This window comes from Gadus morhua, chromosome 7 (genome assembly GCF_902167405.1).
Source record: "Gadus morhua chromosome 7, gadMor3.0, whole genome shotgun sequence".
In the NCBI taxonomy this organism is placed as follows: Eukaryota; Metazoa; Chordata; class Actinopteri; order Gadiformes; family Gadidae; genus Gadus; species Gadus morhua.
The window spans coordinates 19,285,878-19,299,999 of record NC_044054.1 but is presented as its reverse complement, the minus strand read 5'-3'; the positions used below and the strand labels follow the sequence as shown (position 1 = coordinate 19,299,999).

At 46.7% G+C, this 14,122-nt stretch overlaps 1 protein-coding gene across 2 annotated transcripts; it reads left to right on the top strand.

The window, feature by feature from the left end:
* The first annotated feature begins 66 nt into the window (after positions 1 to 66).
* Positions 67 to 13,782, top strand: prdm15 (PR domain containing 15). Of its 2 annotated transcripts, XM_030360197.1 has the most exons (25): positions 74 to 154; positions 363 to 544; positions 764 to 804; positions 892 to 985; positions 1,583 to 1,736; positions 2,281 to 2,433; positions 2,814 to 2,916; positions 3,296 to 3,379; positions 3,986 to 4,282; positions 4,639 to 4,848; positions 5,254 to 5,348; positions 5,442 to 5,529; positions 5,991 to 6,158; positions 6,695 to 6,789; positions 7,274 to 7,405; positions 8,191 to 8,331; positions 8,772 to 8,935; positions 9,274 to 9,353; positions 9,620 to 9,739; positions 10,079 to 10,210; positions 10,416 to 10,499; positions 11,033 to 11,208; positions 11,301 to 11,381; positions 11,838 to 12,068; positions 12,624 to 13,782. In XM_030360197.1, the coding sequence occupies exons 2-25, from the start codon at positions 435 to 437 to the stop codon at positions 13,230 to 13,232; spliced, it is 3,642 nt and encodes a 1,213-aa protein (XP_030216057.1). In that variant the 5' UTR covers positions 74 to 154; positions 363 to 434; the 3' UTR covers positions 13,233 to 13,782. The 2 variants fall into 2 exon arrangements, with proteins under 2 accessions (XP_030216058.1, XP_030216057.1); XM_030360198.1 differs by lacking the exon at positions 363 to 544 and having other exon boundaries at positions 67 to 154.
* The last annotated feature ends 340 nt before the right edge of the window (positions 13,783 to 14,122 follow it).

Genomic DNA, 14,122 nt, shown 5'->3' with positions numbered 1-14,122 from the left:
GTACGCACAAAAACAAGCATTTGTGAACATCGCAATATGCCTACATTACCCAGAATGCCTTTCATGCGACTATTGTTTCCGGTCCTGCGCCTTCTCTGGAGCGGATTGGAACCTGGAGTCAGGATTCAATAAATGAGTAGTCTTCACAATAAAGGTAAACTGTTTTAACACTTATGTGAGTCGTTTTTTAACATTACAGCAACGCACGTCCGTAGAATATGTGCAGCTCATTGAAATGGACCACGCCGAATTTCACTGGGTGTCTTTTAGCCCCGGGGTATTGACATTGAAGTGTACAGGCTCCGGTTGCCGTTTGCGTGTCCATTCCATCCGCCATGCCGATTGTTCTTTGTTACATACAGGGGAGCACTGAGCCCTCCGAGATCGGAGTTAAAACCCGGCAAGAGAGGGAATCCACTGAAATCCTGGATCTCATGCTGCCATGGATTGCATACATTATACTTCCTCTTGATTATGCCCCTCCGCTGTGTTTTCGTGAATGGTGGATGCCGCTGTCATGTTGTTCACTGTGGTTACCAAAAAGGTTCTGCAATACAAGGATAAAGCCATTGATATTGTCCCACATTAAATGAATTCCTTGCTCAGAAGAACACACATTGCACACGTGAACACTGTTACAACTAATAATTTGTTTAAAATTAGTTGACGTTTGTGTATAAATAATTGTTAAATACATTTTGAATCTTAGCTCGTATTCTTGCGTCTTTTACTCATTGCAATGAACCTTATTCTTGATTTTCAGGATTGCCATGATGACTGACCAGGCACCGGATGAGTTCATCTGTGAGTATATTTTAAACGGATGGCTATGACAGGGAGAGGGAGCCTATTTACATGTCATACTCAATGTCTTGTGGTGTTTTCGCCTAGGGTGTGAGGACTGTAGTCAGTACCATGACTCTGAGTGTCCAGAGCTGGGCCCGTTGGTGACCGTGGAGGACTCATTTGTCCTCAGTCGGGCCAGGTGAGCCACTATCTCTCACACACACACACACACACACACACACACACACACACACACACACACACACACACACACACACACACACACACACACACACACACACACACACACACACACACACTACTAGGATATTTACAATTGTTTTATCCCTCAGGGGCATCCAAACGGATGCAATGCATGTGTCGTTATGGTTGTGTTGTTATGAACAATATATCTTGCTTTTCAAATTTCATCCCTCAAACACATTTTTGGTTGACTGAAGTTATTCCATGATTATAAAGAAATGTTATTATGTAAATATTTGTATGAACCTCAATTGGAAAAAACAATGTATCATAGGAAAGGGACTGTCTGATCAAGTCTGGATGTTGTTATAAAGCTGTCAGTTTACTGGATGGGACAGGAAGTAATGCTGCCTTACAGGAAGCTTTTATTTTTTTAGATATCCATTTTCCAGGCAGGGAGACGATGACATTAGTAGAATAATACTGCAGTTCTGCTGCTGGTTGTTCTCAACGTTTTGGGAGTTGTAGTTTGGCTTCCTTCTGGTCCATCACAAGGTAAACATGAGTATGCTGCTTTTGTCCATTATAACAGGTCCTCATTGCCAAGCAGTCTGGAGATCAGAGAGGTGTCCGTCGGCGTGGAGGGGGTGTTCGTACTGCGACAGCTGGTCAAGAGGACACGATTTGGGCCGTTTGAGGCCAAGAGGGTGCCCCACTTGGAGAGAGATGGGCCCTTTCCTCTGAAGGTGCGGACACGACATGTTTACAGCAGCAGTTTCCTTGACTCGGTCCTTTACTGCTCATGAGAAATGTAATTACCATTTGAACAGTACGGAAATGCATTTGTGCATTTGGCCATCTGCCAAGGTAAGAGGGACCAATTATTTAAAATAAGAAAAAAAATAAAAAAAACGTTAAATATTACACACATATTCAGTTTATTTATTTAAGTAACCCTAAATCAACCTGGAATGTATAGATATGGTAGTGGAATATGGGTTATATATTGAAATGGGCTTTGGGCATGTATAAGCAAGCATATCTTGACTATATATCAGTATTGTTCAATGCTCCCTGTGATCTTTGATTAAAAATATTTTCTGTGCTCCAGAAGTTCGGTTTTAATTTCAGCAAATGGGTTTAAAGTCAGATGAGGAGTCTACCCGAGATGTGTGCTACACAGACGTCCACCTCAGCCAAAGTATTCATTACAAACCAGTAACTTTAGACAACAATGTGTCAGAGGTGGAGTGAAGATTCTCCCCGGCTCTCGTGTGTTTGTGGGATCAGATCTTCCAGAGGGACGGGGCGGTGGTGTGTCTGGACTCGTCCAGCGAGGAGGAATGTAACTGGATGATGCTGGTGAGGCCGGCCGGTGACCATGCCCACCAGAACCTGAGCGCCTACCAGCAGGACGATGACGTGTACTTCAACACCTCCCAGGTAGCAAGCCCCTCCTCCCAAGGTCCTCAGGTCCGCTGTGGGCTGCCTGGTCACACTGGTTGCATTTTTATCTTATAGTTTATTTACATTTAATTTCTCTCCATATGTTGGCCTTTAAATTACTTTATTTACCTCTAAATTACTTTATTTCCTTTTTTATTTGTATAGTCCACATTGGGTTTGTTCTAGTCACCAAAAAATTAAATAAATGTGTAATAAAATATTTAACTCTTCCTATAAAAGTGGTGCACTTTTGTTTTAACCATGGTAATCAGAATCAGAACATGGTTGGTTAAAACACCCTCTTAGCACACATCAGTATGGCCCAGTCTGGGGGGTTTCCCTGCGTCAACCCGCCGTGTGTTGTGTGGCCCCTGCAGGACGTGCTGCCGGGGACCGAGCTCCGGGTGTGGTACGGGGCCTTCTACGCCAAGAAGCTGGACAAGCCGACGCTCCGGCCCCCCATGCTGCCGACACCAGCAGGTCAGCAGGGGGAGCTAGAGAGCAGCCAAGGGTTGGCCCTGTCCCACTCTATATGGCTGAATAAACCCTGTATAAAGCTTTACATCCATGAGGAAAAAAAATCACAATGCACTTTAATTGAAGATACTGGCTGTTTGTTTGAAATCCATTTTAACTGGGAGCAATGTACCATGTCATTTTTTATTCTAAGAACAATTCCTACCTTACTATCATGATATTTAGGTATAGTATTAGTAGTTTGTATTACACATAAACAATTTTCATAAATTAATCTTGACAAAAACCATAGCAGCCCTGTGAGGGCTGACTCCATGCAGCTGGGGTCATCCACAATAAGTGTAATGGCTGCTGACATCACAGGTCTCTTTCCATCAAATAGATGTGATCCCCTCAGCCAAGGCAGAAACACTAATGGATGCTGTATCCCCCACGATGGCCGGCGGTGATGAAAACATTAGCGCAGGTGAGTTTCCTCTCTGCATATCGTCTGACCATACGTCAACACATCAAGTTAATTTATAGAGATTATTTGATTCTAAGTATTTTATTATTTGGAAAGGCATCACAATCCCTCAAAAGCATAAGGAAAATGTCTGAATTGAACAGATATATTGTGGAATATCAACTGTGGAGTTATTATTGAAAACATGTTATCTGTTTCAAATGTGCAAATATTATTATTGTACGTATAATACTGTCAATGTCAATACAAATAAGGTCCTATCTTCATCTTAATCTATTTTCTATCCTATATATTATAGTGTTGCTTTATACATACTTATAAATACATAGATATTACATTTTTTATAGGCTGCTGTTATGACAAAAGATTAATCAACTAGAACAGTGAATGAATTAAGAAACCGTCTCATCTATTTATCCACCCACCCATTATCAAACTGTACTTTGAAGACAGCAGTAGAAAGTTTATCACCTGGGCAACAGCATTGGAAAAAAATAAAATAAAAGGCCTCCAAATAGAAAAGAATACCTCCATAGAAAGGAAGAGCTGAGAAACACATCCTAACAGCGTTGTGTCCCCCCCGTCCGTCCGTCCGGCCTCCCCCAGGCCAGCTGCTGAGTCCATTCCACGACGGGAAGGCGGTAGACCAGCTCCTGCCCCGCGAGGACGCCCTCATGGCGCTCAGCAGCACCGTGGAGGAAGAGGAGGAGGAGGAGGCGGCCCTGACCACCGCCACCCCCACAGTGACCACGGCCACCCGCATCCGCGTGGCCCCAAAGAGAGCCGGGGCCCGCGGGAGGAGGGGGAGGGGCCGCAGGGCCGGCGCCGTGTCCTCCTCTTCCTCCTCCTCCACCTCCTCCTCCTCCTCCTCGTCCGCCGGCGCCCACAGCGGTAACCGATACCGTAGGTCTGCGCGCATCTCCTCACAAGAATTCATCTTAAGTATCACATTTTGTTTTATAAAATTGCATATTTGATTGTTAAACATCCACGCAGCCAAATCATGTATTAACCTTATGCAGGCAATTTGATATGCTAGTTAGCAAGCACATATAGCCATTTAACATTAGCGTGATATGAATACTATGCTTGGCACTCCAAGTTATCAAGAAAGCCACAACATAACTCTTTGATCCACCATGATCATGAGCCAAAGTCAGGAATGAGTGTCCTTTCCCCAAACAAATGCTAAAAAGCATAACAAGGAGCCAGCCATAAGATTATTACCTTATCCCACATCCCCGGCCCTCTCCCTCCAGACGTGAAGCCCCTGATGGAGGCCGCGGCCCCCGAGGGCGTGGAGGCGGACCCGGAGAGCGGGGGCAGCCTGCCCACGGGCACGGGCGCGGGCAGCGCCCCCCTCCTCAAGAGACACAAGAGCCGGGAGCACAAGCGCGTGTACCGCTGCAGCCTCTGCAGCAAGGTGTTCCAGAACAGCAGCAACCTCAACAGACACATCCGCTCCCACGGTAGGACCTAGCGCCGCCAGCCCGCCCGCCCGCCTCCCATGGCTTCCTTATGATCCCATGGCAGTCTCGCCTCGCCCCCCCCCGTTCCCATTGGCTGTGGTTAGGTAAAGGGGTGGGGGTTGTTGGTGGTGCTGTCAGGTCCCTGGGTTACTGTTAAAGTGGATTAAAAGCATAATCATGATGATTTTGAATTACCCCCCAATGCAAGTTTAGAGTCTGTAAAAAGTTACAACTAATTATAAGCATCACAATGTTTATAATTATACTGACTTATGATGGTATCACTCTGTGGCCTAATACAGGTATTTATAGTTGAACTGCATGTTGCAGTGAGACTGGATGAAACTATGTTCCTGTGAACTTTATAGTTTGTAGAGCAGGACCCATTCTGCTGCGCTTCCCCAGGTGATAAACTCTACAAATGTGACGAGTGCGACAAGTTGTTCAGCCGCAAGGAGAGCCTGAAGCAGCACATCTCCTACAAGCACAGCAAGAACATGGTAAGTGTGGCCCCCAGGGGCCTCCCGCCGCTCCTTAACACACACACACACACATTGCTAAAGTCCTTCATGAATTATCGTTGTGTCCCACAGCCGGACGTAGACTACAAGTACATCTGCAACATGTGTGACAAGTCCTTCCGCCTGGAGAACGCCTTGAAGTTTCACAACTGCAGAACAGGTCCTCGTCTTCAAAGTTTATTTTACGTCTTCTCTTTTAAGAGACTGTTTTAAATCAACCATTTTGTGTTGTCATTACAACTGCATAACAGGTCATAAACTTCAATGTTTTCAAAATGTCTCTTTCAGGGCATTCCTTTTTATCAATAATTCTGAATTTCTATGTTCGATAGTTTTCATGTCAAGAATTAAATGTGGCGTTTCGATGCAGTAGCTCAGGCGGAAGAGCAGCCGGTTCGATACCCAGCTCCTATTAGCCAATTGTCAAGGTGGTCCTGAGCAAGACAACTAACCCCAACCGCTCCCGATGAGTTGGAAACTAATTGTAAGACCCCTTGAGTGGCGGCAGGTCGGAAGAGCTCTATATAACTGCAGTCAGTTTAGAACCGCCACGCCTGGACCCTGGTGTATATCAGTGTATATCTACTGCGCCAACCCTTCAACCCTCCTCCTCTTCTGCAGACGACAAAACGTTCCAGTGCGACATCTGTTCGCGCTTCTTCTCCACCAACAGCAACCTGTCCAAGCACAAGAAGAAGCACGGCGAGAAGCTGTACTCCTGCCAGATCTGCAACAAGATGTTCTACCGCAAGGACGTCATGCAGGAGCACCACCGGCGCCATGGCATGGGTCGGTCGCTGGTTATTACCCACAATGCACTGTTTCCTCGAAGGGTCACGCTGCACATGTCGGTATAGACGATAAACCTTGAATAACTGCCTTTTAGTAGGGTAGAGAATTGTATCGGAACCAATGTGTTCTTTGAAGCTGAATGATGTACTATATTTATAACAGGAAGCAGGTTGACATGTAAACCAAAGGTTGCTAGTTCGATCCCCGGCTATGTCGAGTTGTCTCCGAGCAAGACAACAAACCCTAACTGCTTCAGACGAGCTGGCCATCGCAGTGAATGGTTGACTCGGCAGTCGGTGTGTGAATGTGTGTATGAATGGTTATGAGTAGCTTTGGACAAAAGCATCTGCTTGATGCCCTAAAGGCAAACTTTATTGTCAGTACATTTTTGAATCTCTCCGTGAGCTGTGGCCACCATGTCTGTCCTCAAGATCCCCCCACAGAGTGACGGTTCAGTGCTACTGTTGTGGTTCGAGCTCACCGTGCGTTCAACTCTTCTTTGGGGCGGACCTTCTCCCCGTGTCTCTGCCCAGGCCCCAAGCACATGAAGAGAGAGGAGCTGGAGGTGAGCGGCGAGGAGGCCACCAAGTACAGGAAGGAGCCCTCGCCCTGTCCCGTCTGCGGCAAGGTGAGAAATGTAACGCATAACTGGCTGGCGGGTTCGATTTCTCCCCCCATATCTGCAGCCCTGCTTGTAGGCGTTCTGGGGCAAGATGTCTAACCCCTACCTGCTCACCAATGCTTGGTATCTTTGTACAAATTACAGGTGGTTTTAGGTTAAAACACTCACAACTGATTGACGACCAAGTCCCAAAATTTGTCTGATACAGTATATCGAATCAAAAGGCACCCTTCTTTTGATAACAATATATAAAATGTATAGTATTTGCACAAACTGTGTTTATCTACAGTCGTATGCAGACAACATTTAGCTAGGTTATAAGACAAACATGCAGGCAAACATTGCTAATTATATCTGATTGAAAATAAATATTTTCATACAAATGCTCTGTCTAAAATATTTGTCCTTGTGTGTGTGTCTGTACGTGTGTGTGTTTGTGTGTGCATACACGTATATAAATGTGTGTGTGTGTGTGTGTGTGTGTGTTCAGGTGTTCTCCTGCCGCAGCAACATGAACAAGCATCTGTTGACCCACGGAGATAAGAAGTACACCTGCGAGATCTGCGGTCGCAAGTTCTTCCGCGTGGATGTCCTCAGAGACCACATCCACGTTCACTTCAAGGTGAGCCGCAGGGTCCCCACTGGGGCCCCAGACCACGCTGAAAGGAGGCCCTTCGGTTCTCAGTTCACTTTATCTTATCCAATCATGAAGCTCGTCTTAAGGCAAATATCATGGCAATACATCAAACACATGATCTCTTGTGACAAATATCACAGCCATACATCATACACATGTTCTGTTGACGCCGCTAGCTCAGGATGTAGAGCGGGTAAGCTGGTAACCGCAAGGTTACTAGTTTGATCCCCGGCTCCTCCTATCGGTCGAGGTGTCCCTGAGCAAAGCACCTAACCCTAACTGCTCCCGACGAGCTGGCTGTCGCCTTGCGTTGTTGACTGACTCCGCCGTCGGTGTGTGAATGTGGGCATGAATGGGTGAATGCCAGGCAATATTGTAAAGCACTTTGGATAAAAGCGCTATATAAATGCAGTCCATTTTACCTCTTTTTTTGTTGTGTTCTCTTGTGGTAAATTTCACAGCAATACATGAAAAATATGTTAGGTTATGACCAGTATCACAGCAGTATGTCAAACACATTTTCTCTCTAGACAAATATCCCAGCAATGCCATGAAACATGTTAGTCTTGTCTCAAGTACCTTCACGTTATCTTGGTGCATTTCAGGTCTCAAAATATCGATATATCTGACTAAATTATTTAATAATTATTTATTGTCTATGTGTTTTGTACTTGGGGGGGGGGGGGGGGGGGGGGGGCAAGACCACATCATTGAGAGGAAAGGATTGGTATAGGAGGATGAGACTGAATAACTAAAGGTATTTCTTTCAGGACATAGCATTGATGGACGAGCAGGAGAGACAGGGCTTCATCAAGAAGATTGGAATCTCCGCTGACGACAGCGACGACTCGGACGAAGACGAAGACGACGATGAGCCAGAGCACCACAAATACAACTGCAAGAAGTGTCAAGTAAGGTTATACCAGACCCAAACGCCACCGGCTGCAGTGACTAATGGAAACTTTCAGGAAACCCGTTGAGCTTGTTATTTCGGTATGAATATAGGTCAAATTTTCTGATGTGAGATTTGAGACTGCTCATTTGCCAGTGATGGCATGTAACAGATCTTCAAACGTTCAGTTCTGGTATTGGGTACCAATGTCCATGTTTTTGTGAAATTGTAGTATTTTATTTTTATTTTTAATTTTTTTAAATAATAACTGCTGTAAACTGATTTTGCGTGTGTGTGTGTGAGCAATAGTAAGGACAGTCTGCTGTTTAAGGTGTTAGACTCTCCAGCTGAAAGGGTCTGAATTTGATCCGTAATAATATCCATGGTCATACCTGTATGCATCCCAGAGCAAGATGTTGCAGGTATCTGAACGGTGCGGTGTGTGTCTCCGTGTGCCAGCTGTCCTTCGCCAAGGGCCGGGACTACCTGAAGCACATCATGGAGCAGCATAAGGAGCGCGGCTACGGCTGCGCCATCTGCAACCGGCGCTTCGCCCTGAAGGCCACGTACAACGCCCACCTGGTCATCCACCGCGAGCAGCTCCCCGACCCCGCCGTCCAGAAGTAAGACCGGGGGCCCGAGGACAGGGGAGGGGCCCTGGGGTGTCACTGGGAGGGGTGGGGTTACGACTGGGAAACGCTGTGGATGCGTTACTGCCGCGAACAGGGACTGATTGAGTTTCGTTATGGATCGCTCGATTAGGGCTTATTGCTTCTGGGAATCCTCAAGGCCTCACTATCAATGTATAATTACGATATTAAACATATATAAAGATATTATGCAAATGGATATTACTACACGTAGAAAAACTGAATGCTGATGAAGCTGTTGTAGAGTAATAGCAAAGTATTTTTAATGATTGCAAAGGTGTTGTATAACAATGTTACTGTGTATCTTAAAGGTACATTCACCCGTGTGAGATTTGTGGCCGGATATTTAACAGCATCGGAAACCTGGAGAGGCATAAGATCATCCACACAGGTGAACCCTAATCCATAAATTGATCCTACTTTACAATACTAATTGAGTAAATCAGTGGAAACGCACAGACAAAACGTTTTTATTATGTTCTCTGGTACGGTAATCACAGAGTTAATTCCAATTAATGTTTGAGGTGTGTGGAATTAGATAAATGCACACCATATTTCATACATTCCAACAAAAGGCATTCTTGCCACCACCACTCAGTGTATTCCCTGTACCCTCTAATGCTAATGCTATGCTACCTCCATTCTGGGTGGTTTCAGGGGTGAAGAGTCACGCCTGCAACCAGTGCAGCAAGTCGTTCGCCAGGAAGGACATGCTGAAGGAACACCTCAGGGTCCACGATGACATCCGGGACTTCCTGTGTGCCGAGTGCGGAAAAGGTTTGGCTCACTGTCGGAGAACCTTGCCTAATTTTACCTTTATTTGAAATACATAACCCTATTTTTGTACCGTTCTTATATATTTAACATTTTGGTGTTGTGAATCGTACCATCTGGATGACATTTAAACACACAAATGAGAGTTTAGTTACTATTTAGTTATTTAGTGGACTCCTTTACAGGGGTTTTTATTTTATTTTAAGATACCTGTCATTCAGGAGCGGGTAGGGCCTGGGCCTTTGCTTAAGGGTGCCTTCAGGTAGACGTGGGGGTTGAACCCGGGACCCAGAAGCCCCACCAACTGTTGGTTTGCTTGTCCCTCCCCCCCCCCGTGTGCAGGCATGAAGACGAAGCATGCGCTGCGTCACCACATGAAGCTCCACAAGGGCATCAAGGAGTACGAGTGCAAAGAGTGCAACCGCAAGTTCGCCCAGAAGGTGAACATGCTGAAGCACTACAAGAGACACACGGGTGAGTCAGGCTGCTGTGTGTGTGTGTGTGTGTGTGTGTGTGTGTGTGTGTGTGTGTGTGTGTGTGTGTGTGTGTGTGTGTGTGTGTGTGTGTGTGTGTGTGTGTGTGTGTGTGTGTGTGTGTGTGTGTGTGTGTGAGAGAGAGACCGTGCATGCACAAACGCATTGACACAATGTGTCTGATATTTGTGTGTGTTCCCTCACAGGTATAAAGGACTTTATGTGTGAGCTCTGTGGGAAGACGTTCAGCGAGAGGACCACCCTGGAGACGCACAAACTCATCCACACAGGCAAGCATCTCCCTCACCATGCATGGTAGACTCGCAATACATGCGTGGTGTGTTTATGCAGGCTATGTATCAGTCGATCAATGAGTTCATGCATCACAGCACACACACACCTTGGTTCCCCCCCCCCTCCTCCAAAAAGGAGTTGATGGATGCGGAGGCTTGAAGTTCAATAGGATGACAATACATAGGCCTATCTTAAGAAGTAAGAACTAGACTGTGAGGAAACATCATTGATTCTTTTATTATTAGTTTATGTTTCCCTCCCCAAATGTTCATTACCGAAAATGTTCCTTATTATTACAAATTCTTTCCTTATTATTGACACAAATGTTCCTTATTATTACCTCAGATGTTCCTTATTATTACCTCAAATGTTCTTCATTATTACCTTAAATGTTCCTTATTATTACCTCAAATGTTCCTTATTAATAACCAAAATGTTCCTAATTATTACAAGCAAACGTTATTATTTCTACCAAAGCTCCTCATTACTCCCACCAATGTGACCCTCCGCTGCCCCTCTCCGTCCACAGTGGGCAAGACGTGGACCTGCGGCACGTGCGACAAGAAGTACCTGACGGAGTACATGCTGCAGAAGCACGTGCACCTGACCCACGAGAGGGTGGAGGCCCAGTCCTGCCACCTGTGTGGCACCAAGGTGTCCACGCGCGCCTCCATGAACCGCCACATACGCCGCAAACACCCAGAGGTGAGGGGGACCCTGTCCAGTCTGACCATGTAAAGCCTGTGTTGAGTCATAATCATCGGTTTAAATATAAAATCTTATTTTTTTGTGTCCAGGTGGTTTTCGTAAGAATTGACGAGTTTGACGATCTTCAGGAACCTCCGACGATTGACGAGTCTGCGATCAGTATTGTGCAGGTTATTGCTTATTTTGTACTTTTAATACACAGGCCGTGACCCAGAACACACAATAGGGTTCCAAAGCACTGTATTGTTGTTGTTGTTTAGATTAACACAAGCTAACTCCTTCTCTAGCAACACTTCAGAGTTGGTCAGTCAGTATATTCTTTGGCGATTTCCGCCAGACCACATAACTCCACGGTGTCAAGGGGCTCATCCTAGCTAATGCCTGCAGTCTGAAAAAAAACTCAGAGAGATTTACGGCTTCATTCCACCAATTCTGTTTGCTTTCAATTACCCAGAAGTCCGTAGTTAACCTGCCCTACTGGGGGCTTTGATGAGAAACTAGGGCTTGAGTTCTGTATGAGTCATAAACCAACGATTGTGAGAGGCAGAACGGAAATTGGTTGCCAACACAGTTATACTGAGTCCAGGTGAACTCTGAATAAACCCCGAGCGTCTCGTACCCCACAGCCCACCCTGAGCCTGGACAAGGACGGCATGCCCCAGGAGCGGCCGGGCGGCACGTCCCGCCACGCCCGCAAGAAACAGAAGCGTGCCGCCGCCGAGCCGGAGCTCTCCTCGTCGGACGAGTACGGCGACTTCCCCGAACAGCGGCAGCACGACGGGCCCATCGCCGAGTTCACCTCCGCCCTGGGGGGAGACGAGCGGGAGACCAGCTCGGCGGTACAGAGCATCCAGCAGGTAAGTCCTCACCTGTTACAGCTCTTGTATTCCTCTGCCCCCACCAATCCTGTGTGAAGAAGGCCGAGCTGAGGTCGTGAAGCCGACCGAGGGAGGAGTATTCCTGGTGGAGGACCGAGTTGATCGTTGATCAGAGGGATCTGTGGAGCAAACCGCTTTGCATCAACCACTGAGGCGTTTTGAATTAATAAAGGAAATGAGCACTGAGTCGCTCTGAATCCGGTGCAGCCGTTTATCCGTATGTCTTCACTCGCTGTGTTTCATTTTACCTGGAGAACCTTTACCTTCTGTGGCTTTAAGAAGGCCAAAAATGTATTTATTTTGGCAAGGCATCTATGAAGATTTCCTTATTTAAAACACAGGACTTTCAAATCATTCAGAAACCTTGAACATTTATATATTATGTATCCATGTATCAGAATAAGCCCTAATCCAGCGTTTATGTAGAAACTCTGAACATCATCACCGCTGGTTCAGAGATGACCTATTCACCACGGGGAGGGGGGGGGGGACTGCAGCTTTGACTGACCCGGTGCCCATGTTCACCCTTCACAGGTGGTGGTCCTGGCCGACCCCAACGCCCCCGCCGTCTCCTCCTCCTCGCCGAGCAACTCCGTGGCGCTGACCAACATCACGGTGACGCCCCTCAGCACCCACGCAGCCGGCGCCCAGTTCACCAGCCTGCAGCCCGTGGCCGTGGGCCACCTGACCTCGGCCGGCGGGGACCGGCCCCTCACCCTGGACAACTCCATCCTCACCGTCACCTTCGACGCTGTCAGCGGCTCGGCGGTGCTCCACAACCGGCCCGGGGAGCTGGGCTCGGAGGTGGCGGTGGTGGGGGGCGGGGCCGGCGGAGGGATCGGGGCGGGAGCCACGGGCGGCGCCGGCGCCGTCGCCCCACAGCCGGTGACGCACTTCATCAACCTCACCACCTTCGTCAATCCCATGGGCCACCCGATGGAGAACCCCAGCCTGGCGTGGAGGCCCATGCCGGCGGTAGAGGCCACAGGGGGGAGTCAGGGGGACCCAGGGGGGGAGGCGGGGCACGGGGAGAGCCAAGAGGCAGCCGGGGGCCAAGACACGGAGCAGGGCCAGGGCGGGGGAGTGGGCCAACCTTCGGACCAGCAGCAGAGCGGGTCGGGACAGCAGATGTACAGCTACTGATGGAGAGCGAAGGGGGTGCCGGTCACCCCTCACACTCATTAGTATCAAGGTTTAGTCATTTTTTTCTTGTTATTTGTAATTACTTTTTATAGAAGTATGACCATGGTCACCCTGATGCCTGTCGAGCCCTATGGATGTTGGAAGAAGCTCATGAATGTTTGCCTTTTTTACATCATTTTGTTGATGCTCTTAAATGTATGAACCGTTTTTAACTGAAGGGGGGAAAAGGTCTGTTGGGCAGACCTTTTAAAAGACGCACGTTTGCAAGATGACTGAATCGGCTATATATAATGTACTACTTTTGATTCACTCAACATGGTACCTTCATAGAAATAAAAACAGATTTGCTTACTGTTCCACTGTTTCTACAGAAAGAAAAAAACATGTCTGTGATGGACAATTAGGATACAGAAGAAAGCTGTTAAGTTTGTATTTTCTATTTAGCGTGTGTGTATATAATGTATATTATCTAATCATTGGGAATTACTGTACTTGAAATCTTTGAAGTAATTTGCATTGATTATTTTTCAAGAAATCTCACCCAAAAATATTTTGCATTTCATTATTTATTTTTTTATTACAGAACATTTTCTCGAAATAGGTGGTACTATATCCCCAACGTTGGCGTTATTTACAGCTCATTGGATGACTTGTGTCACCAACCCAACTTCACCCATCTGACAGTCAGTTTTTTTGTGATTGTTGCGGCCAAAAATCCTTGGTTATGCGGCATTTTTTCTTAAAAAATGCGATGAAATATGCAGCATATTTATGCAATTTTATGCGATGAAATTGGGGGAACTTGCGAAAAAATGCGGGAACTTGCGGGAAAATGCGGGGAGCTTTACGACAGCCTTTAACTGAACAATTGCACAATAATCGGTCAAACT

Excerpts from the sequence above, each read along its gene's own strand:
- prdm15 (XM_030360197.1), top strand. The coding sequence starts at position 435 with ATGCTGCCATGGATTGCATACATTATACTTCCTCTTGATTATGCCCCT. Across the intron at positions 3,380-3,985 it reads TGATGAAAACATTAGCGCAG|GCCAGCTGCTGAGTCCATTC; the intron begins GTGAGTTTCCTC and ends GGCCTCCCCCAG. Across the intron at positions 9,740-10,078 it reads GTGTGCCGAGTGCGGAAAAG|GCATGAAGACGAAGCATGCG; the intron begins GTTTGGCTCACT and ends CCCCGTGTGCAG.